General features: G+C 34.4%; 1 protein-coding gene across 3 annotated transcripts in view; it reads left to right on the forward strand.

Moving 5' to 3' along the window:
* The window catches only part of LOC137933679 (5'-3' exonuclease PLD3-like), a 79394-nt gene that overhangs the window by 40053 nt on the left and 12350 nt on the right, over positions 1-26991 (forward strand). For all 3 annotated transcript variants that reach the window (XM_068777689.1, XM_068777688.1, XM_068777686.1), the window contains exons 8-10: positions 3861-3992; positions 22457-22596; positions 26667-26832. In XM_068777689.1, coding sequence (XP_068633790.1) covers positions 3861-3992; positions 22457-22596; positions 26667-26832 — 438 coding nt within the window. The remainder of the gene's footprint in view (positions 1-3860; positions 3993-22456; positions 22597-26666; positions 26833-26991) is intronic.

Below are 26991 nucleotides of genomic sequence, written 5' to 3' on the forward strand. Positions count from 1 at the left end.
GTGGTAGTCGTGCAACAAAGTGCACCGCCTGAGTGTTGAGTTATATGGCGGTGGCGGTTGTGTGATTCGCATTGTTTGCCGCATACGCATTTGTCAGCGGGATGGCGGGCGGTGCACTTTGTTGCACGACTACCACAGTTTTGCACATTGCAATCTTTTACTAAATCCAGCTTTTTATTTGGCGCCCCGATGATGCAATTTAATAATACCGAAATGTTTTTTGTGAATTACTGAATAATTTGTGGCGAAGTGTACAGAAACAAGAATATCGATTGCTCACATAAAACAATAAATTTCGTCATGGACCGAAATGAGATTTAAAGTTTTGTTAAGACAATGATAGTATTATTTTTCGTTTGCCATGATTTCTAAACCTTCATTACAATACAATGAAAGGTTGAATACTTTTTACATGAATTCTTTGTAGTTCCGAGTGAACTCGGTGTTTGGCACTAATCGGTGTAACATTTGTGTGAGTGAAACACGTGTTAAGTGATTTAATGGTGGTAGTTGTGTAATTCGCATTGTTCGCCGCATGCGCATTTATTAGCGGGCTGGCGAACGGTGCACTTTATTGCACGACTACTGCTACATAGCGGAAGTAGCTATATATATATATATATATATATATGTATATATATGTATATATATATATATTAGTCCTTTTCTTATTTAGGATAGACTTCCGCAAAGTAACGCCTGAATACATTAGATATGAATTTTTTGTTATTTTTTTCAAACAAACGAAATTATTTTTAGACACCTAAAGACAAATGTTTGGGCAGCAAAGGGTTTCAAATTTAAATTACGAAAAAGTTACAAAAAGATTAAAAAAGCTTGATACTGAATTTTTTTTAAATCTTAAATTACTTAAAATAACGGAAATACATCATTCAAAAGTTATATAAGCTCATGAGATGAGATATGATAAAAAATGTAATTAAGCTTTTTCGTAAAGACTTTTCAAATTTAGAATTTTTACATATTAAAATTAATTATTGATTACTATCTGTCTCTGTAGATCTTGTGCCGCAAAAGGTTATTGGATTGTTACATTTTAATTGAAAAAAAAAAGTAATATTCAACATGATTTATATATATTCACTTCTTAAAAGCTTTTAAAACTATAACCAATCACCGTGTATGTATAATGCTCGACTATTGTTAAAAACTCTGCAATAAAAAATTCGTGTCAATCCGCCGGTCCATTTACATTATACAGTAGCCATTGTTTACTATATCTGAATAGACGGGGTGGATAATTTCGGCACGTCACTCATTTCTGGCTGTTGGCCAAACCCACCGCAAACAACTGATTCGGAAAAGCATTGGTGGTCATTTTTTTTGTTTTAATTCTTCAAACTTTCACGCCCTTGTTCCGTGGCTTGGATGCTTTGAAGTGTAAATATATTGAACGAAAAATAAACTTAAAAATTTTGTACTAGTGTCAAGGATTTTTAAGTGATAAAGGTTTAGAATGAATTTCTTTAAGAGTTATATTGAGAATATAATAGAAGTGATTACGAAAATCCGGAATCTGACTTCTTTGCGGGGTTTTTTTTTAAGCTTGGTACTTTTGAAACCCTCTACGCTATAATAAGGCCACTCGTCTACGGCACGTTTTTGTAACAATGCATCAATACAGTCGTGTGTGTGTCTTGGCCCACTAAGTCGCGATGCAAATGCGACACTGTTGCGCTTTTGTCGCAATGCAAACACGATTCAGCAACCTTCATTCTCTCCCCGTCACGATGCAGCAGGGCGTTGTCATCGCATTGGCGATTATCAAGCTTTATTAGTGCTCCTTTAGCGGGTTTACTAAAACTAAAAGTCGCCGTGTGCAAGGAGCCTAAATTGTTATCATAGGGAAAGTCAATTTGTGTATAATTTCTAATATTTCTACTTTAACTTTCAACTTAGGCTCTTATAGCACAAGTTACGACTATCTAAATCAGAGTTCTCCAAACTTTTTTGTGTCGTAGACCCCTTGCCATGTTTTTCCGTGTTGGGTAGACCCCCTACTTACCTGATATTGATTTCCTGTAAATTTCTAACTGTAGTGAAGTTTAGTGTTTGAAATTTTTTCTTAGCACTTTCCTTTTCAAGATTCAGGAAACGAATAAACGTATTTGTCCCACATTCCTATTTATAGAGTGACGAATTGAACAAGTCAGTGCAAGGTAGCGAAGCTCTGAGCCTGCGACTCTCAGGTTTTTACAAGTTCAAAATGTATTGCGACCACAAAGCGAATGCCAACATCCTACAACTGACAGAATTTTATAAACATATATTATAATTTTTTTACTTTATAGGTACTTTTATAAATAATGTAAATGTTTTGCTATTAAAAGAGAGTATGATGTAAGTAAATAGGTACTATCAGTGTACGTGTTGAGATCCACTATCGTGGATCCCTATTTTCACTTCATGGACCCCCAAATTTTATTTCGCTGACGTAGACCCCTTGCAGGTTGTCATAGACCCCTAGGGGTCGATACAGACCACTTTGGGAATCACTGATCTAAATGATCCTATGTAAATAATGATGGGAATAAATCAATCAAATAAATGGTCGTAATTCTGTTTTTAACCAATACGAAACGTTTTATAATCTGTCAGAAGACAGAATATTTCATCAACTACTTAAGAAAAATAAACGTAGTTGTGTGTTCACAAAGGGATTTTTTTTCATAAATATCTTTTTCTATCAGAAATAAGGAGAAGCAAGCGTTAATAATTAAAATAGTCAAAGGAGAGGTCGGCGGACTTCTCCAAGTAAATAACGTACAGGACAATGTTAGTAAACGTTCTTTGACTGTGATGTAGTTGCACTTTCTTTACAAGAGTCCAATGGCCCTAAATACATTAAGTTCATCAAAGAAGTTGTTTTTTGTAAAGTTTAATAAACTTTACGAGAAATCAGTTCGTTTATACAGTTATAATTTTTTTAAGTAGAATAAATATTACTTTTAACAAATTACTTACATCGCAACTATTTAATTTTATTATACGAAAAAATTGTTTGATGATGGATTTACGGTCATATCATATAGATACCTGCTCCAATGAAGTAATTTTCTTCACTTATAATTTAAAAAAAATATAATATTACAATAAAGGGCTCTGGTTTTAAGCATTTCAGTTAAAGTACCTACATTCGCTGGACATATTTTACCCCATAGGTTCCAACAGGATCTGTAGGAAACAGCTTGCATCCAGCGTGTTCCGACAACCTTAACAATGTCATTAGACAACCGTGTAGTTGCCCCTACTCCCGAAACCATAAAATTGGTTAAAAGCAGTTTACCTGAAAATTCACGACTTTTAATATCGAAAAGAAATCCCAAAAAAGGATACTCTTAAAATGAAAACATTAAAAAAATTGATCAAAAGGGCTTTGCTTCACGGATAAATTTATGACTTTGATGACTTTGACTTGATGAGGGGCCTTTTCACTTTTTACTTAGGGGATATCCCGTAGCTACAGAGGTAACCTAATTTAACTAAAGTGGAATTGTTTTTGTGGGGCTACCTAAAGTTGTTGTTGTAAACTCCTTAATTAAAAATTTGTAAGATAATATTAGTAGAGAAATCAGCTAAATTAATCCAATTTTACTACAGCGCGTGATACAGAAAACAAAGCTCTGTTTAGAGTGTAGTGCGTGCAACTCAACGGAAGATATTTGAATGACATTTTGTTTAAAAAATGAAATCCATATTTCTGTAATAGCGTTCAATGCTTTTAATAAAACTATGTATCAGATATTAAATATTTAATTTATGTATGAAAACACCAGACACCACGTATAAACATTTTATTGTCGTAACTTTAATGTACTATTTATATCTATTATGTGCAGGTGTACTGGCAGTTAGGGGAGACAGATGCCGTGGTGCCAGACAGCTGGCCGGAATCTCTTGCCACTGATATCAATATTCAACATCCGGTTAACATCAGCGACGGTCAGAGGAGCTATGGCGCATATATTTCGGTAAGAATTTTATTATAACTTAGATACGTGTCAAGAATTGCTAAAAGTCGCAATGTGACGCAGTAATCGTATACCTAGTCTAGCTATAAGTTCGGTTTAAAAAATATCCGATAATTTCTAAAAAAAATAATTTTATTTTAAAGTTTTCTATGTGATTATGTAGAGTGAAAAAGATATGTTAACTTACTAAACTAGTAATTTAAATTGTCCACCCTTAGCTTTAACGCACGCTTTTAAATGGTCGGGCCATGCGTCGATGGATTTACGAACGGTTTCCATTGGTAACTAGGTCACTGCTGTCTCCAAAGATTACTTGACCGGATTACTCAATATTTAGGTGACGCTTAGAGAAAGCCATGTCCTCTAGCACTGACCACAATTTATAGTCCCAAAGGGTTTAAGTCCGGACCTTTGTGAAGTCTAGACTAATGTTCTAGTCCGGACTTCACAAAGGTCGATGATGCTCAAGCCAATTTTGGGTAGTGCGCGCCATATAACCCGGGGCTGAATCCTGTTGGAATGTCCACACGTTGTTTTTGAATAAGGTGTTGTAGGCAGTATCTTGATACACTTTGGGTGAAGTTTTCACTCCTTTTTCGCAAAAATGGAGTTTTGTAACCTCTTGGTAGGAGACACCCTACCAAACCTTGACGTATGCTGGATTATGGCTTCGCTGAACGCTTAAAATATCTACTATTTTTTGTGGATTGATCTCACTGCTGCCAAAATGCCATTTGCACGACCCGTGGGTTTGAGGTAACAGGACGCGGCGGGTACCTAGCTTAAAACCTCTTTAAAAGTAACGAAGAGGGCTTCCGATGGAGCCTTAACTCGGACCGCTACATACTAATATTTTATCGGATTGGGAGGCCGTCAAGCTTAGAGATCGCTTCGACAAACTGTCCGTTAAATGTGTAAGCTCAAAGGCCCCCATGAGGGGACCTCGGCCTGTCCGTCTGTTTCGTTCTCTTTGAAATTATTTAGGCAGTGTCGGGTGGACTGCCACAGAACTCCCAAAATTTCTACAGCAGCGACATCATTATCTACAAGATGGAAAAAAGTCGTGGAACAAGGTGGCACCTGTTTATTTATTTAGGTACACCAGCAATACACATATGTTAAAAACACATTAAAAACATATAATAATAATGTTGCTGTTACGTGTTCATTCATAGGTGACACAACATTTAAAACTTACTAATTACAAAATTTTTAAATAAAATATTAAGTACGTAGAAAAAAGTTATTACATGTAAAAGGGTGTTAAATTGTTCCCTCTGGTGCGCAATCTTCTTTAAGGAAAGTACTTAAAAATACCCAAATAAAAAATCTGTTTCGGCTATAAAATATAAAAATAAAAATATGTTATATGTTAAAGAAAAAAATATAAATACTAAAAAAATATGTCTAAAATTTTCATACGAAATTATGTTTAATATTTTGCGATGCAAATGCATTTTTGCCGACCGTTTAACTCCAGTCTAGATACGGTAAGCTGTCGTGTGAAAATATTGCAAATTGCAATTTAGCTAAAGTGGCGCGTAATGACTCCAGACGCGGCGTCCACGCCGGTAAAAGCGTCAAGCTGACTCACTAACGACCTCTTTAGTCAGTGGTGTTCAACCTTTTTTACTCAGGTTACTTATATATTTATTATATTTGGACAACAAATGTAGATGAATATTACAAGTAGTACCTCACATTTTGTACACTAACACGCTTGTAACAATTACATAAAATACGTAAATTAATTCATAGACACAGTAAATATTTATACGAGTAGTATGAACGAGTAAAACATTTCATTAAAACATTTATAATTTTATAATAAGCTATATATTGCTTATAAGGCTTTTTTATATTACTTTTATGTCACAATTTTTTGAGTCATGCTAATTTTCGAAAATTGGGAGTCCATAATTTTTTGTAATAATATAAAATGATTTTGACCTTTTAATAACATTACAAAATTTTTGTACATGTTTGTTTTCATTTTGTGTAATAACCAAAAATGTTTTTGTTATTTTCTAACCTGTTTCATGTTTTCAATATCAAAGTATTTTAATTTTGTATTTTAATATTTTCGAAATTTCATTTGAGGGCACTGTGTCTTCCCTTGTGTTCCCGCAAAAAAGGTCCGCTTATTGTTACCAGTTTAAAGTAGGTACACAGTTTGAGGACCGCTGGCTTAAGTGAAATTACACGCACGCCTGATAACCTTTTATTGTGCTGTGGCTTATATTCACCTTATGACTGGCATCACTCTAATTAAAAGCATTGCTTTTCGTACTATAAACAGACGACACCGAATATGATCAACAGACCAGAGCCATTGGAATAAAAAACATGTAGTCACAAGACTTACTTGTCGTTGATTATGCAAAGAATATAATTGTTAATTAAAGCGCAATAACTATTTTACAAGGTATCATTCATCTGTATTTTCTAAAAGATACTCAATTAAAAATTGCTGAAGAAGAATATATCAGTAAAACGTATGCGAATTATAATAAAATATCACGATAAATACATTGAAGCAAATAAAAATGGAATACTTTATCATATAAGTTAATTGTTGTAATAAATAAAGTGTTGTTTAGAAATATATCTTATACTGTATCGTACGTAAAAGTCATAAACAATCTACCTGATCTCACTGGATGATTTGTCTCTACAGCTTTTAATATATTACATTGGTCTCCCTTGTAGATATCTAATAGTTAGAAGCCTGCATTTATTATATTCCGACGGCTTTCATTAGGTCGTGGACGTCTTGCTAGTTCGTGATCTCAACTCTCGAACAGTTAGGCTATATAGATTAAACTTCTGTACATAGTTAAAGTGAAAATAGGTTGTTGTAATATAAAACCATCATATCATGTCTGGTTTTAACGGACTGTTTACCGCAACCTTTGCACTAATTTCTAGTCTAGCCAAGTAAATTTTTCCCAGCAGACTCCTGATGTCGCCGGTGATCTTAGATAAACCCACCGGAATACTATGCTTGTGGCATTGGAAAATATAGACATTGTATTGTTAATACCTATTTCCTCCAAGGAAAGTGAAGCTGGGCAGGTCATATGGTGAGGTTCGCTGATAACAGGTGAACACAAAGGTTTATAAAATGAGTGGGACCACGAGGTACCAAAGCGAGAGGCAGATCTAATTCCAGATGGGCTGACGAGATCGTGGCTACGGCAGATCACGGGTGGTTCCAAGTTGACAAAGATAGAGAAAAATGAATAGCTTTGAAGGAGGCTTTACCCTAAGGGGATCCATACAAACTTAGTACAAAATTATCAAACTATTATTTAAAGTTACTAATTTTGAGTCATTTGTATAGAATGAAATAAAGCTTTATTATTATTGTTAATACCTAATTAAACAGTACCTTTCAACACCTACAACCAGTAATTAAAGTGTTAAGTTAAATTCTTAACAGATTTTTTATATCTTTGATGCTATTTACGTTAAAGGCTCCATCTAAACTTAGATTGTAGAAAAAAGCTACTGACCCATAAGCTCTTAAAATATAGCCTTTTGCCAAACCGGTAATGGCAGTGTTCCGGCCATTAGGCCAACTTCGTTTACAATGCCTGAAAGCAACGTGTCATACAATGCCAATAGAACGTCCGGTTCTTTGACCCGTTAAAATCTTTTCTATATTTGAAATTATATTTGAAGATGTTCTTTGTGATGACGTAGAGATGAAGAACGTACACATTATGTTATAGAATACAAAAAACATTGTAGCCATAGAAATTTTTAAGTGTTCCAAAGAAGGTTGTAGATATAGTACGATCAAGTTAAAAATACTGTTAATAACCTATTAACAACAAAAGGACAGAATGTCTAACTGGTCACTATGAATGTGATTTTCTAGTTAGTGCGATAGTAAACGTAAACAAACTGTAGCGTAATAACTAGGTTAATGAGATCAGTTTATGGCTCAAGATAATTTCGTATGTATTTACCGTCACACTGTCGTGGGTATCTATATACAGGATGTTTGGTTATATGTGAAAAAGCTTACAAAGCTTGAAAAGGTATCGGTATAACATTGTCTTCCCACCTCAGGTTTGTGGTATTAATACTTCGTGGCGATAAATGGGAATATATACTACAATATGGATTGGCTTCCTAGAATTAGACTAATTTCATTTTAGTCTAGAAACCGAAATCTTCCTATGAATCCAACGAATATATTTAAATAATGTACATTATATATTCAATGTATTAATAACTGTAAAAAGTTGTGGAATCTACGGGCGACCAAGATCGTTTCCAAGCAGTCAGAAGATGACGTCTTTCAAGTTATATAACGTCCCCGGGGCTTCGACTTAAATGTATATTTAACTTACCTATCAGTAGCGTTGCAATGTGCAGTCTATTTCAATGCTTTAACTTGACGTCGTATTGGCTATTGGTTTATATACACACGTATGTTTTGAAATGTTTTCGTTGACTATATTTGATGTCACTTAATGTATGATACATATACTAAAATCAATAGTTTCAAAAATAATTAATAACGAAATGATAATAAAGTAAGAAAAAGTTTTCATTTTTCTAAATTCAGATTACTACCTATTAAAATTGATTATTGTTTACTATCTGTCCGTGCAGATTTTATAATGCTAGTATTTATTGGCAGGTTCAAATATAAAAAAATATAATGTTTGTTACATTATATTTAGAAGTAATCACTTTAAATAGTGTAATTTAAAATAAGTTTTATTCACCCCTTTAAAGCCTTTATAGTACATATTTCCAATCAACATGCATTATATATATGTTTAAATAATGCATCTATTTAAAAATATTAAAATGTATTAAATATGTTATTATGTAAGATTTATAAGCAATGCCTTGAATAAGTAAGTACAATCAACAAGTTTGCTATATTGTTTCAACGAGAGAACACACAACCAATATTGTATTTAACTAAGTCATTGGAACGTCGCGTGCCTTTCGCTCGACTTTATATACTCGCCTCTATATTATTGAAACTATTCAGATGTAAAAGCAACGTGTTTATTTAATAAGTGAGCTAGCTTTATTTCTTCATTATTTATTTGTTTATTCAAAGCTGGCTGTTTTTGACGTCGGCGTAATAGATAGTAGATACAATAAGATTTATGAGTATGATATTTATCTTGTTTTTCAATAATTCAGCGTTCAATTATTATCATTTAATATACTATCACCTGATTAGTTGTAAAAGCTTAAAAGCAGTAAATAGGTGTTTTGCCGTAAATATTGTAGTAAACGTTTTGCAAAGATCAATAGTTACAGAAATAATAAATACAATAATTATAATATAGTAACTACTTTATATTAATTTTAATTGAAAAAGTATTGGCATGTTTTCCAATGGAAAAAAAAATAAATTAATGTAACTTTTTAAAAATAATCAATATTCAGGATGATCGGTAACGAGTGTGAAAGTATATTAGTCGATACAATAGTGTAAAAACTTTTTTATCGTCTAATGATTTAGACATTCACTTCTTTTAACAATTCTTTTTCTTTTCTTATTTTAATTAACTTTTTCATCTATAAGAAATCACTCTGTATAGCTATAAGAATAGATTACAATATCGTATCAAAGCACTCTTACAATTAACAATGCGATAGTTTCATAAGGCTAGTTATAATTTAGACACAAACGACTAGTAAAAGGAAAACGTTCTATGTCCATGGTTTCCACTCCAGAACCTTAAGGCTCTTGCAGCCATCTGTTTTGCGCGCTATATAGAAATCACACAGCATCTCTATACTATATTCTCTCAATGGCTTCTCAAAAATATAACAAAACTTTTATATCTATATATCAAGTGTTAATGAAATATGTGTATAGATAAAAGTACATCACAGAAATGTCGGTGTGGTTGTTATCCGGCTGGGAATGCTTTAACGTAGCATCAACGAACATGTCGTGCGAAAGTGGAGCATCTGTGTAACGTTTCGCTAGAAGATTTATTCGATACAAAAGTCGCAATAGAGAAAGATATACACTCGTTATTTATACGAAGACAATGAAGCCTCGTGCATATTGCACGCGTTGGGAGCGAGAGAATTGTTATATTTTATTTCAAAACACAAATGTTATAAATCGTGTCTGTTTTATTTATTTCTTTAATAATTCAGAACTGTTACAAAACTAAATGGTTTTTATTGAAAAAAGTCAACTACTTGTAAAACTAAAACGAAGGTTTTTTTACTAGAATAGGTATCAATAGAAGATGAGATTAAAGCCAAAACTTTTTCAAAATGTCCGCTTCTATTTTTGATGTATTCCTTTCTCAGTGCGGCCATTCAGTAATTGCTGCAAGCGTCATCGCCGTTGTCTTTTTAGGCCATAGACGCCCACTGCAAAACAAAGGCCTCCCCGAAAGATATATTTAGGGGCGAATTTTTAAATGATTTATTATTATATAAGATTGTTTATTATTGTTATTAAGATATTTAATTAATAAGATTTTGTCATTTTAAATTTTATTATTATGACTTCTGGATGTAAATTTAAATATGAATTAATAACACTTTAACGTAATAACATATTTGACACGTGTTTCACGAAATTAATGATTTGATTTGAATAGTTTTCAAAATTTTGCTGAGATGTAAGCCGTAATAGGGCATCCGATGTGTCAATTTCTCCTTGGGGGATGGAGAAGTTAGTGTATCCAATAACTTAAGTCGAGAGCTATAACTTAGTTTGACGAACTTATTTATCGACACTTCGACTTCCATTACAAGTTTGCGAGAATTACACCCACCATATATTTTAGACGTTGTAATTATTGGAGCGAAATATAAACGGTTTTCTGTAACTAATCGTTGATAAAGAATACAAAATCCTTATGAGCATCAAACGCGATATGAATTAAAAACTAGGATTCATATAAAGTTCATCATTATTTCTGAAAAGAAATATCTGTAGGCACGATCTGCACCATAACGAATTTAATATATTTTATAACATAACTAGCTCTTCTCTGTCCACTTCGCGTAGTCAGGACTGCCTTTTGTTAGTGTAATTTCATAAAATCTATTTTTTTTATTTCTAACATGCCAATAGGAGATACAGTGTAAAAAAGTAGTTTTAATGAACAACTCTCTTTAACCCTTCTTTCGGGTCGAATTACATAAATTCAATTCTTATTCAATTGGTATTAATAATTTTAAGTCTTTTGTTTCCAAAGACATTTTGATGAGTCAGTAAATAGGTTTATTATCATAATCATATCACCTGCTAGATGTCTACTGCAAGCCATAGTCCATCTCCAAATGACCAAATTACCCAAATGCCATCGCCACGACTCGTCTTGCGTTGCCTGCATCCAGCGACTTTACGTGACCTTATCTACTTAGTAGGGTTCCAGCTAGTAAGGCCCACCCAAGCCGCGTCAACCGGCTCGTAGACGCTGCTTAAAAACCAGTTTACAAATAAGTTTTTCAGATTTTTCATCTTTATTCTTCACTCACTGTCATACTTCTCAATTTCTTTTATTACCTTATTTCCATCAAAATATCTTTCATTTTGTTCTTTCATTCCTTCTTTCTTTCATCGCCTTCCTTCCATCATGTTATTACTCTTAGGTGGCACTGGCTACACTGGCTAGGGCGGCACTGGCTAGGTACATTTTTTTTAGTATAGTATAGAATATATATATGTATAAAATATGTATAAAATCAAGTATACATAGATAAAAATGAAATATGTTTTTGCGAAAATTTAATAGTACTTGTTAATAACTCCTCTTGATACGGGCCATTTAGAAAAGTACTCCAACGAAGTGTATAATTCTAGCTTTATCCAAACAGTAACGCCTTTACAATGTTCACCGGACTAAGAATATATACTATATATAGGAGTCAAAGCACGTAATGCGGAGTAGTCTCATGTTGTTATGGTACAGCAAGGATAACAAGGAGCATTCGGCTCATCTTCAGGATGTGTTTTAGAAGAGTACTGAAAGGACTGGTGGGTTCCATAGTAGTTCCTGGTCCCCGTTCAAAGATATTTAAGCAGACCCTCAAGGTGGTTTTACTGGACAGGAACCACGCAAAACATGTTATCTCCCACAGGTTAGTGTCTTGTGCATATTCAGAAAATTTCCCTCAAAACTTTCGAAAAGAAAATTTCCCTCCGAAACCAAAAAATAAAGGTTTCTGATGATGAACTAAAGATGCATTGACATGCATGTTTAAGCCGCATTCAAAAAATAAAAAGTTTGCACGGTGAAGACACGTTCTCTTATATTAATTGTTCACGTTTACCATAAAAGTCATATTCTTGGAAAGATTTTTATGACTTATGATTTTTACGTCTTTCTAAATCGACTGTTTTATTTTTGATTTGACATGTACCTTGAACAACGATGGGATGGCATTTTTCGTTAATGGAGTATATATAAATACACAATTTGTTACTATCTTATTATTTATATCACATATACATGTACTTTTTAATTTGTTGCGGTTTCAAATATAGAAAATATTAAGTACACGTATGTTACAAACTAACTACTACACTGACTCTGAGATATTGGATCAAATTCAATTCACTCTCAATATACTAGCTTATTAACAGAATAATACTTTCCATATAGCACGCCTAACAACGTTGAACGGTCCTCGGAACGTTTTCCCTACATTAATAATCACTTGCAAAACTACTCTCATTTTACCACATAAATTTTATGATTGCTAACATGTATTATTACTATATATTTTATGATTATAATAAAAATAAAATAGTATTATAATATTTGATGAATAGTATTATTAATCATAAAATATATAGTAATAATACATAATACATCATCGCTCGCGCTACCGATGGCTGTTGAGGACAAAACGTTCTCGAGTGGCGACCACGAGCCGGTAGACGAGGCGTGAGTCGGCCCCTCACGAGGTAGACCGACTACATAGTTAAGTATCTAATGGATTCAAGCGTTATTTTGCGGAAGTACATCCTAAGTAAGAAAAGGCTGTGTTTGGCACTAATCGGTGCAACATTACTCCTGAGGATGCCTCGTGGAGGGGTGAAACACGTGTTGAGTGATTTAACGGTGGTAGTTGTGTAATTCGAATTGTTTACCGTATGCGCATTTATCAGCGGGCTGGCGGGCGGTGCACTTTATTGCACGACTACAGCTGTATTGCGGAAGTAGCTATATATTGGTCCTTTTCTTACTTACATAGTTAAGGTCGCGGGAAATCGCTACATACGAGCAGCGCAAGATCGGTCATCATGGCGATCTTTGAGGAAGACCTATGCCTTGAAGTGGGCGTCCATTGGCTGAAAAAAAGTTGAAGAATACATTAACAGATATATACATATATATACATTAACAGATAATATTATACTAGCAGATACATCTTTTTTCATTATAAATTTCGACTCAAAGAATATCTGTAACAAATCGCAGATTGTATGATACGGCCTCTTATATTTATAAGGTATATGGTAAAATGAATTTTTATTATTATTGTATGCCTCTTTTCATAGTTATCTCATTTAAAAAAAATACGGTTGTGTACGTTCACTGCAACCATCAATAACTTTCATTTGTTTACTAATGTTGTCATAATCTTTTCGGTAAATATATTCCCATTACTGGCATAATAAGGTACGTCTTCTCATTTCATGAGAGGGTGGACGAAACGGTGTTGAGTAATAAATGAAAAATAATATGTAATGGACTATAAGAGACTACGATTCACCGTCACGAGAATCTCATGTCGTTCAATTGTTAATTATTTATTATAATTTATGTATAAAATCAGAATATTGAAACTAGCTTTCATCTCTCTCCCACATGCTACAATTGAACCATTACGAAGCTAATAATAATTAAACTAAATCATCTTCGATTTCGTTTATTTTTTTAAGTTACAGAGCAATTGAACAATAACTACGTTATCGCTTTTGATAATTGATTTATCGTCTCTTTTTTGAATTAAAATTACAAACAAACGATGTTTCAAAATGAAATACAATAAGAAAGGCCGACAGACTGTCGTGTCGAATGGCGAGTTAAGAAATTGATCAAAGAGCAGCAATATTGCGAGTGGTCAGCCGTGAAACAAGAGTTTATTACATTCTCATACCCTTTATCGCTACATTCGTTTATTGGAAATTTTACCGATCCCTCGTCATGTTTCATACGGAGTCCTGTCTCGATAATAGAATCAAGGAGGATGTATTTCAGAATAAGGATCTTCTGTCATCCATCAAATTCAAAGTTACTTTAGACTATTAGAGCTTTACGAAAATGTAGACAGTATAGGGGGTTTACTTTAAAAATCGATGAGTTCTTTCGACAAATTTAAAGGTTTATCAAACAAAAACTAGTACAGTAAAAAAATTAACAACCATATATATACTATATCTTTAAATTAATGGATGGCATTATGAAGTTTTCCAATTTGATTTTAGTTTCTATCATATTGGGGTCTTCAGCAATCCATCTTATGAGGTACACCAGTGATCGGTTAAAATAATTAAAATTGGAAAATAAATTGTATAAACGGATAAAATATATCTTAGTGTCGAAAGCCTAACTGGCATTCTCAGATTCCGTGAGATAGAGACGGCAAAAGCGTAGACGGTGCTTTGCCAAGACATTATTTGGGGTAGCAAAGGATACGAGGGTTTCTTGATTAAAATGAATCAAAGCTCTTATCGTATTTGTAGTCGTTTTCGTTTCAACCCATAGGCGCCCACTGCAAGGCAAAGACCTTCCTCTGAGATATCTATGGGGGGATATGCCATAATTGCCACGCTTGGTAGGCGTGTTGGCGATCGAAGTGTGGTATTATGGTGCACAGAGGACGCCGCTGCCAATTTTCGGTAAATTAATTGGATTACCAGTGTTAACAAACATGTTAGCACTGGTAATCCAATATATGCACAAAGTGTATATTATACAAAATTGTATCTCGGAAATTTAACTATCGACCCACAATCGCAAGTCTCAGTCCTCTGGGCTATTGCGAGTTACAGAACTTTAGCATTGCAATATCTTAAGTGTGGCGTATGTCTTATCATCACGTCCGTCTCGCTTCTTTCTGAAATAAAATAAAATTAATCATAAATACGTCAAAGGGGTTTTTTATTTCTTTGTGACTGATTTCTGATTATTTTTCCTAACATTTTTCAATTCTATACTTTTGTTTTTCTTCGTAAATTTAAGTTCGTGTTAAAGTCTCGTAATCACCGTGGAGTTGTTCCTTCCGTGCCGGTGCACAGTTTTGCGAAGCGAAGCCGGCGTTTTGTGAGCCAGCTCGCCCGCAAATTACACTTTATTGGCTACTTACAAGGTTTCTTTGGAATTTGTTGTTTATAGGGAAATACTTGCGGCAAACTTCGTACATATGCCGAGGTATTTCGAAATCAATTCATTTACTTCTTACTTAACATCGATAATTTTTTAACAACACTATGGATATGTGTTTGTGTTTGTGATACACATTTTATTATCCAGTGTTTTGTTTATCTGTATAATTAAACGCTTACGTTTTCGCGACAAAAGAACAGACAAAATACAACGAAAATAGCGCAAATGACGTAAATAACTATAAATTCAAATTCAGAACCAAATACTTTAAATTATCGCTTAGATGATATCGATCTATGTATCAACTGTTAGTAGTCTTGTTATATTTTTCTTCAGTTTTTCTTCATTATATCGATGATGATGATGATGATGGTGATATTAGAATCCCAATGCACGGTATAGGCCTCCCACAAAAGTCGCCACGATGACCAGTCCAGCGCTACCCGCATCCGACAACTTCCTGTGATCTTAACTATGTCCTCGATACTCTTAATGAGGGGCCCATCGACGCTGCATCTACCGAATCATGCTAGGCATTCGAGAACTTTCCAGCTCCAACGGCCGTTCTTAGTTAACCTTAAACTACGAGGAGATTAAGTCAAAGAAAATAGGTAAAATGTTTATTCCAATTTATATTACTTACAGTAAGTACGCGGAAATTGTTCTATTTCATGCTAACAATATAATTAAAACATTTATGTTATTAACTGTTATCATACCTAACTATAAACCTACGTACGTATATTGCGAAAAAAAAAACTTGTTATTCTACCTTGAAATAATAATGAGATCGCTGATATAATTTGATGAAACTGAAAGTTAAAAGCAAAAAAATTACTAATAAATTTTAAATGACGCAATTAAATTAAAACAAAGTTCGTGAAATGAAACTGTAATTGACCGATTAGCTGTAGGGGTTCCTTACCTAATTGGTCTGGGTTTTCGTAGTGATTTTAAATAACATTACATATACATTATATGTGCGTAAGTACATGATGGTAGCTCAGCAGAGGCAGAGGTCGCGGGTTTGAATCCCGTGATACAATCAAATATAATGAATTATATAAGAATGCTACTGCTCACTAACAAGTTTTAAGGACTTGGCAGCGTTCTCTGCGTTTCATAATACCGAACTGCGATTGCCAATCCGCCTGCCAAGCGTGGCGATTATGATATACTGTTGAGGCCGAAAGATTTTCGTGTAGCGACCATGAGCCGGTATATGCTGCGAGCGTAGTCCTCCCGCTAGGTGGGTCGAACACATAGTTAAAGTCGCGGGAAGAAGCGGAAAGTCGCGGGAAGCGCAGAATCGGTCATCGTGACGATCTGTGAGAGAGGCCTATGTCTTGTAGTGGGCGTCCATCGGCTGTAAGTGAAGAAGAAGAAGTCTTTGGGGGTGGCGTGTTTTTGTAGGAAGTGTGTATAGGCTGAAATGCTGATAGCAAAATAGGCGTTATCTGTCATTTTAATATTTTTTTTAAATATTCGAGAAATGACTCTGGGCAGGTATAAAAATAATGTCACAAAAATCTTCTTCGTCAAAGAGCATTTTTGGATAACATAAAATGACGTCATAAATTAGTTTTTCAACTAAATAATTCGTACGCCCTATTACCGTACTACTTTTGATTAACAAAATCTTGTGCAGTACGTTAGCTAAGACGTTTCATCTTGTTATTTTATTAACTTTGCAATGGTATCTAAAAAATTGGAAAACAATGTTGACGTACGATGATGGCATAGTGGTTGCAGGAATAAATCTACGGTTATACTGGGCTATATAAACTTTTAAAAATTTAACTAACGTTAAATGAACCATACACATAATACTAACCATATTCTATGTTAGTATTCGTGCTATATATAACCTGTAGTAAATTTACAACAAAAGATTTATCTTTAAACAAATAATAGAAATGAAATCTTTTGATCCGCCTACGGTCCGTTGAGGATACTGTACCTGTCGGCTACATAAACATTGATAGAGGTCAGAATGGCTAATAGGACGTAAGATATCTTTCCCGGTTTAAATACGAAAATATTCCTTTGATTCAAATATCATTGTTCGTTACATGCTACGTCGTAGTCCGTAGTTGCTACGGTGCTACGAATCTTGTAGTAAATGTATTTAATATTTTACTTCATTGAAAAAAACAGTTTGTTATATGTATTACAAGCAAGATAAAAAGATTTTGTAATTACTTGACTTATCTTCTTTGTCATGTTGCTATATTAGGATAATAAAACTTATCAAAATCCTTTTACCCTTATGCCATACTTATACATACATATAATGTTTTCTTTGACATCAAACTTACTTATCTTTAATAGTATCGTTGTGTTAAACTAGTACCGAAGAGCAGATGGTTTGTCTTTATGTAGGCGCATTTTGTTTACAAAATATTTTCTTTTTAAAAAAGTTGCTATCATTTGGTCCATACTGTTTATACGGGATGATTGATTACAGATGTAAAATCTTAACACTGTTAAATGTAACTTATTTGTTGTTAATTAATATATGGTACAACCCAATCTAAAATCAATGGTTCCAGAAATAATAAATAATATAATGACGACATAGAAAAAGAGTTTCCAAATTTGGATTACTAAATATTGTAAATAATTATGGTTTATTATCTGTACCTGCAGACTTTGTACTGCCAGAAGTTATTCGCCTATCGCATTGCAGTTGAAAAATAAAAGAAATAGGTGATAAAGCTTTATTTCACCAGTGAGCTATACAATCATCTCTTCAAATCTTTTACATCTATAAACAATCACTCTGTATAAATTAAAATATACCGCCTAATGTGTGGCTAAGTGTAAAACTTAAGGACAGTTTAAATTGTGTGGTAATAATAAATAAATTTGTTAGATACTGGCTATCCTTTGTACTTCTTAAAAATGAATTTAAAATTTCTTTAAATTTGACATTTCTTGCGGGGTGGTACTAAAAAAAATTCGTGCACGTATTTTTTCCTCCTTCTTTGGCGAAGAAAATATAATCCAGTTGTGATACATATGTGAAAATAATAATAAATTTTAATTTGTAGTATTCTGTATTTTGAAGACGACTTTTCTTACTATGTACTACAAGATTATTTATAATTTGTGAAACTATTGATGTTTAAGGGTTAAAGGGACTAATATATATACAATGAAGTGCACCGCCCGCCATATTAGACCGACTTCATTAGGTCGATATAACATCTCCTGAGGATGCCCCGTGGAGGGGTGAAACACGTGTAGAATAGATTAACGGTGGTAGTTGCGTTTCGCATTGTTTGCCGCACGCGCATTTATCAGCGGGCTGGCGGGCGGTGCACTTCATTGCACGACTACTGCTGCATAGCGGAAGTAGCTATATATTAGTACCTTTCTTAGTTAGGATGGACTTCCGCTAGGTAATGCCTGGACCTATTAGGTATTGATATTTGACAGGGTGTATAGTACGTTAACTGACAGCAAATGAGCTATACTTTGACCACTTCAAAGTTTTTACACCAATAAGTAATCACCCTGTGTTACCGAGAAAATTTACAAAAAATTTTCATACAAAGGAACGGCAGCGACTATCTCACTAGCGTCAATTTAAAAAAACGTTTGAATTTGAATTCGAACACGCAATAATAATTTAACAATAAAAACTATTGTGGCCGCTGTGAACTAGTAATAAGGCTATACACTCCTTGCGTTGTCGGCGGAATGTTACATCGAGACCACGATTTAAGCAAGGATGTTAACTGCTGTACCTAGATACCGCAAAGATATCCAATAGGGTCATTTTGAAGCGACTTGCTTCCAGAGTTTACCGTTGACCTCAACAAGGTCATCTGACCAACTTTTAGTTTATTATAATTTTACAGCTTGCATTTACGATTCCGTAGAACGTGTCGAGACCGTAAAATGTTTGTGTTTTATTTGTAGAGTTCAAGCTACTTATTGCTGGCCACTATAGTTATAATACTTTTGTGTTTAATCATTCTTGGGCTTGAAATTCGAATGCTGGTTTGATTGTGATGTGATCGCTGCCAAGGTTGTAATTGTAAATTATAAATATTCTATGTAAATATACGCAACCTCCTTCACCCTGGCTCTCATAATCATCATCAAACAAAGACGTGCTCGGGCTGTAACTCACCTTCACCCGCTAATCGAGTGTACATTGAATGATCCATTACTAAATGTTTATAAAGCTGCCGTGTTTTATTGTGTTTATGTTTTGTGGCGTAGTGCGTGTCGATTTTTGTATGTTTATCGCTTGATCTGTGTCATTATATACCGATTGGGCGCGTGGAGTGGCGGTCGTACGTTATGTTGCGTGATACTGGATTGAACTGGTTGTCACTTTACTGCTCAATCGATGTCGCGTTCCATACATTTTTAAACGATAGACCTTGTGTTTTATTGTTTTTGAACGTTTTCTATTCTACACCTAGAATTGGACGACTCCCGACGACGACACAACGTGCTCTACGTGTGCTGTCTACGTCGTAGCTATGGCGTGTTTGGATGTGTCTTGCTTGATCAGTATATCGCTAAAATGTTGCAACAACAGATATAGATATTTTCCTAATAGCAGAGATCGGTGGCGTATAAATTGATGCGACTTTTTCAAGAAAGTAAAATGTGAAGAACACTTTTGAGAACTTTGGTCTTTGTTTGGCTATGCTGAATACTTAGATGACCCGTTGCTTTTGATACGAAGCGTTTAAACTCGATGTTTCTTCACGTAACCGGCCCCGTAATGAGTCACCGACCACCCGGGTCAGGGCTGCGCTGCTATGCGAACGCGTTGTAAAAGACCCGCGGACAAATCTATGACGACGTTATTAAAAATTTTTAAAATTTTTATCTGTTACGTTGACTTCGGAAAAAATTTCCTTAAACGTAATACAAGGAAACGATAAAGAAATAATTTTCAACCAAAATCAATCACTTAATAGGTTCGAGGATTTAAGTTGAATCTTTATCAATCCATTCATTCATTCGTGACAGCTGATAGACGCACACTACAGTGCATAGGCGTATCCTAAAGACGGCTACTGTTACCGGTCTTGTGCTGCCCGTATCCACTGACTTTACACGGTGACGATTATGTCGTCGGCCCATCTAGTGGCGGGCTTACCAACGCCACGACTACCGGCTGTTGGTCACCACTACCGAACCTTTCGACTACAATGACCGACGTCTGCACGAGCAATGTCGTCCGCCCACTGCCACTTTATACGAGTAATTCTTCGAGCTACGTCGATGACTTTGGCTCTTTTGCGTTCCAATCTCAATCATGTTTTATTAATGCAATAAATAGTTGTATAATATATTAAACTCCAACATTTATTATAACACCATCATGTTGATATAGAGAGTAAATGCGTAAAAAGTGCTTTTGAAATTGCATGTTTTCTACGTATTAAAATTATTTATTATTAACCATCTGTCCCTACAGACTTTGTACTGCCAGAAATATTGGCTTGTCGCATTTTAATTAAAAAAATAATGCGAAATATTTTAAAGTGATTACTTTACGCAGGTTGATTGGATATTGTGTAGGCATAAAAACTTTAAAGTTTTTTTTTGAAAAAAAAAGGGGGTTTTACATTGACCCCCTTAAAGCTTTTAAACTTATAATAATATAATCACTTTGTATAAGTCGTTCTCATTCTAAAGTCATGTTTGGTTTCAAAATGAATCACGTACTAAAGATATAGCGAGATCGTATGTCACGGCGCTATACTAGGAGGGGGGGGGGTCTCTCCCCACTCGTCCATTTGTACGTGTTAAATACGCCCCCCTAAATCTAGAACCTAATGAGCGTATTTTCATTTATATTTCCTACCATTAGACGGTTTAATTACAAATGAGTTGTTAGGCGTGCGAGGTTAATGTTGTTGAGATACAATTGTCTTCGTGGAAATTTGTGAAGGTGATCACAAAAAACCAGTCGTTTGTTACGAGCTGTTCTAACATCAGAATACGTTTGAAACATTTATAGCTTCATTTTAAACTTTAAGTTTAATTAAGGAGAAATTTATTTTGATTATAATTTCCTTCAAATGTGGCTCTTAACGCATTCGTTTCTTGGATTTACATGTGATCTATGAATGAGTTGGAGCTGAAAACAACATAGGCCAAATATTTGAATTATTTATTGATACTTGTTCTGACATGTTGTATAATATGTCGAATTTCGATAATAGAATCAAGTAATATATGTTTTAGGAACAGAAAGAAAGAGAAAAGGAATGTTACTGAAATAAGCTTAAAATTTAAATAAATATTATTAATCTGATATAAAAAGTACCAACAGTAGGAGCTCAGGTGTGTATTGCAGTACAACCTAACCTAAAGCGCTGATTTTCAGCAAAGAACCTAGTCATATGCGGACACTGTGCCGGTAAGGTGCCGAGTGAATTATAACTATATTAAACTTAAAAAGTGATAAATATAAATAATAAGGTAATATATAAACTTCCTCGATTGTGTCCATACTTTAATAAAAAAAACATTACATCCTTAGGTTAGTAAAAATCGAAAATTATTAGTATGAAGCCTCCATTTGGAAAGAGGCGAGTAGGTTGGCGTAACTTTTGTTCGTTTCTTGCAACACGTCGATTTCCTCACGATATTCTCATTATGCCATAATTGCTGTTCGTCAACTATCACCTTCTTAGTTGCTTCCTCATAACTGAGGCTAAACTTGTCAGTCTACGTTGCCTTTATCTTCAAGCTTTCCTGTTCTGAAAGTTTTATTGTACCTTGCACGGTGTTGCGCGAAGTTGCATCAGCTCAATGGGTAGGTGACTTTCTACATTGTCGATATTGTCTACCATATACATATATATATAAAATAATGTTTGTCGGAATGTCATTTATAACGGTAAAGAATTGTAAACTATACATTTGATTAAGGGATGATCTTTAGCAAAGTTGTTGTGCATGAGCCCGCGAAGGTCTTTAAATTGTTTTTTAATCTATGAAATGACTCAAAATGAATTGAATATTTGTGTAATGTCTTTTCTTCAAATTTATTTTAGTTGATGGCGTAGCAAAGTGCGCACGATACAGCTAATACTTTATAAAAATTAATAAGTGTTTCTTGTACGCCTGCAGAGTTCACCGCCGCAGTTCAGTCCGGCTGGGAGAAGCAACGACGATGACGTCATCGTGTCCATCATCGAATCGGCCGAACGTTTCATCTACATATCGGTCATGGACTACGCTCCTGCACTCATATACACACACAAACTGAAGTGAGATATCATCAATATATACATATATATATACATTACATACATACATTATACAATATATACATTAGTTAGTTAATAGTTATTGGACCGTCACAATCTATAAGACAAAAGAAATGAGTTTCAGAGCAACCGTTTTATTTAATAATTTATTCTCTTCGTAATAATTATAAATAACTATTACTTATTTTGATAAGTAATAGTTATTTATAATAAAGGATGCGACCTTTATAAGTTTTTCGGAACACGCTGGATAGGAAGAAGCCCCTTCCAATTGGTCCTATTGGAAATCTATAGAGGAGGGCTATTTATGTATCTATAGACTGGCCTATGGCCTTATGGCTGAAATGATGATGTTCAATGATATCTGAGATAAAAACTGATACAATATATCTTTAATTTCATGTGATAATTTTTCCGACTATTGGGCGTATGTATCGGCATAGACCTCCCCCAAAGATTTCTATGAGGGGAAATACTATAGTCGCCACGCTTGACAAGCGACGTGATGATCGCAATGAGGGATAATGGTACCCAGACGCTACTGATTATCATCTGGAAACTTTTTTGTGTGCAGCGTGAATTATATAAGATTGTGTCACGGGAATTGAACTTGCTACATACGATTGCAAATCTGAGTCCTTTACCGCTGGGCTCGTATTTATTTACTCTGAACAATCATAGACACACAGCTAACTACGCATCTGCAGATTTTTTGCTAGTTTAAAAATTATAAATAATTTCATAGCTGTTATGTTGATAAGTTCAATGTGATTTCTTTTTAGTGATAACCTTTGAACAATATAATTAAGTAGATGTTCGTTTCTACTTTGCGGCTATCGATATAATGAATAGTTATTTTTACCACCAAAGCTGACATGTTTACTGAAGTATGTGTGTTGAATAAAATAGTATGAGTAACATTCATCACTTCTGTACGTCATAAAAAAAATTCCAGAAAAGCTTAATTTTGGCATTCTTCTGAGCCCAAAACATATTCAGGCGTGTGTTTTATTTGTACCCATTTTTACAGAATATTTATTTAAATAGTAGAGCAATTTATTCGTTTCATTATCACAATAAATCCTTCACATTTAAAATGTATTTTTCACAAGTTTTTGTACCTTACACGCTTCTCTTTTGATAAATATATACTTATGTAACACAAAGACATTCGTTTAAAAATTTATGTCCGAATGTTATATTTCGGAAATATTCAATAGTACGAACCGAGCTTGTAAACAGGAATACGGAACGATAAACAGTTACTGCAGACACAATGGCGCCTCGGAGCACATTATTGCTATCAGTTGGAAAACAGGGCGAGGTTCAGCGTTAAATGTTACGTTGTTTATTTTATAATTAGCTATCGGATATTCGCATGCCTATTTACATAGATTTTAATTGCTCTCTATTATACAGAGAGATTGAAAATAGGTGTAATAACTTTAAAAGAGGTAAATTTATAGCTTATTTGTCAGCAGTCTTCAATTTACGGTTTGATACATTATTTTTTGTTTATATTTAACCCTCTAAAGATTTTACATCTATAGCACAATCAGCTGGTTCTTTTGGACAAGTAAGAAACTATACTCGCTTCAGCGGAAAAAGGATCCTTGATTAACCTATCTATTAGTAACACATTAAAGATGTCTATAAAAATTCAGATTCTTAATTATTATTATATTCTTAAACTTGAAGCATATTGTATGATAATAATCAATTTATTATTTAATAAAAGTTAATAAAAATTAGGATACAGTTAAAATGGTAGTTGTCTTAAATAATATGTGCATATTTATTTTTACAATGATGCTAAGAAATTCTTAAAATTACTAACAATGCGTTTAACTGAGATTAAGGTTTTAGTTCTTGAAATTTTAGAATTGTGATTATAATTATGATAACATAAGTTTTAGATTATACTTGTTAATTGATATATGATGATATCGTATCATCTTTGACGAATATTCGAATAGAATTATTTGTACTTTTTCTTTCTAAAACGAAATGAGATTAAAAGTACTGTAATACAAGTTTAACCCTTTCGCTTTAATATAAAAATTACGTATACACAGGGGAGCGTAAGAATTTCGCAAATGCCAAGGTGGGGCACGGCACAAAAAAGGTTCGAAAACATCTCTACACATACACGTGTACAGTCTGCTACCTTTGTGCGATCGTTATCTTTCATCTGGCATACGGGGATGATAGGGCCCGTATTTTTTTTAATTCACTTTGTTAAGTCTTCTCAGTTCCGCGTACTCAATTCTGATGATGCTTCAAAAGCCTCCGGGCTGGTAGCATCAAAAACAGTGGAGTACGGATGTCTCGCACAATTATTTGAAGAATTTCTTATTCAGCCAATTGTATTTTGCTATATAGATAAGTTTCAGCATTATCAAAATTAGAATAAAAAGGAGGAATTTGTTTCAAAAATTTTATTATTAAACCGCGTCATTTTAAAATCGTTTAAAAAGAAGTTGATATAGTTTATACGATATGACAGAGCTCGCAAGACATATGCGACTCTAAAAGAATCATTTTTGGCTTCGATTATTTTTCGAATTATTTGAATACACGGAACAATGTACTCGTGTTAACACAGATCAGTATTAACTAACCAGCATTTAAAAGAACTGAAATGTGTCATTAATCATACACCAAATATTAGAGAGATTTAATAAATACATAATTTTGATAGTTAAATAAAATATATATGTTTTTAGCGAGTCTTCAATGAGGCAAAATAGCAGTTCGATTTTCGGAATACAATCTTTTGTAATTCACAATTTATGCATTAATTATATTGAATTCCCTCTGCTCCCAAACAAGTTTCCAGAGGATCGGCTGCAGCATACCCTGCGTACCTTAATACACTCTTTTATATCTTATATAATCCAACCTGTATATGTAGGAACCTATTGTCATATAAAAAAATATAAATATAAGCTGTCTATCTATATTGTAACCCTTATAACTCTACATTGATTTAAAACGAACAATTATTTTGCGTTGTAAAGGTATGGACAGAGTTGTCCCAGTTTATGTAGCACCGCGGTCAGTCATTCGCCGCCGTGCCGTTACAACGACAGGCTTTACGTCGATTGTAAACCTTCGCAGCAAATTGTAGTCATAAAACTGAAATACTACGACACTATACACTGCGAGCTACGCCTCGCGTCGTATATCTTCAAACCTAAATAAATAAAGTTATATATAACACATAGTGTTTATAAAAGCATTGAATGATACAATAGAAGTGGGCATTCCATTTTTATAGAGTTGTACGTGAACAGTTAGTTTTAGTAGATCGTTTGTAAATATAACTGCTTAAGCGAGTGGATTAACTTTAGGTCTAATTAGCGAGGTTTCAGTCGCTCAATGAGCCATCGTGAAATCTATCTTCGGAATTTTACTACAAGGTCTATTGAGTTATAAGGAGATAAGTAGACAAACGAAGGTAACCGACTTAGAACAGCGGACTGGGAGGTTGAAGTGGCAGGGGACAGGAAACATGGGGACTTAAGGCTATGAAGTGGGGACCAGAGAGAGATAACAGAGAAGTAAACAAGCGGTCTTAATAAGTTCGATACGTCTAAATCTAGAGGAAAGGCATATGTCTAGCAGGGGTCCAAGTAGATATCTTATGGCTGAAATGACAATGCTTATGATTCAAATTCTCACTCTGTGTTTGGCACTAATCGGTGTAACATAACACCTGAAGATGCCCCGTGGAGGGGTGAAACATGTGTTGAGTAATTTGGTGGTGGCGGTTGTGTGATTCGCATTGTTTGCCGCATATGCATTTATCAGCGGGCGGGCGGGCGGTGCATTTCATTGCCTGACTACCACTGCATGTGCGGAAGTGGCTAAATATTGGTCCTTTTCTTACTTAGGATGGACTTCCGCGAGGTAACGCCTGATTCCATTAAATATCAAATAGTGTTCTTCTGGCTCTCATTCTTTTAATAAGCATTACAGAGTCTATAGTGGCAACAAGCAAATAAATCAGAACACTCCGGTGTTACAACGAAATTGTGATCTATCAAAGTTCCGTTTAAAATTGTCAGGTTCTGGCCGAAGATCGACGACGCGATCCGTGCGGCCGCTCTGGAGAACAAGGTACAAGTGCGTATGCTGATCAGCTGGTGGAAGCATTCCAGACCTGACGAGGATTACTTCTTGCGATCTCTCGCCGCGCTTTCTCACTCCTACCCCGGCGTCGACATACAAGTGGTTGGTATAACTTTAAGACTCAACCTTGCTGAAATAGTAGTACATAGCGAATCGAGCCGAAGCTCCCTTGGAGTCCTCGCACTTCGCTACCTATAAAGAGGTGATATTAGGTGATGTACCGCCTCGAATCTGCGGAAACTGCATGTACCACTTGGGCAT

The sequence above is a fragment of the Battus philenor genome, unplaced genomic scaffold (genome assembly GCF_028537555.1).
Source record: "Battus philenor isolate CCGP_79_NKW_IND1 unplaced genomic scaffold, ilBatPhil1.0.hap1 SCAF_14, whole genome shotgun sequence".
In the NCBI taxonomy this organism is placed as follows: domain Eukaryota; kingdom Metazoa; phylum Arthropoda; class Insecta; order Lepidoptera; family Papilionidae; genus Battus; species Battus philenor.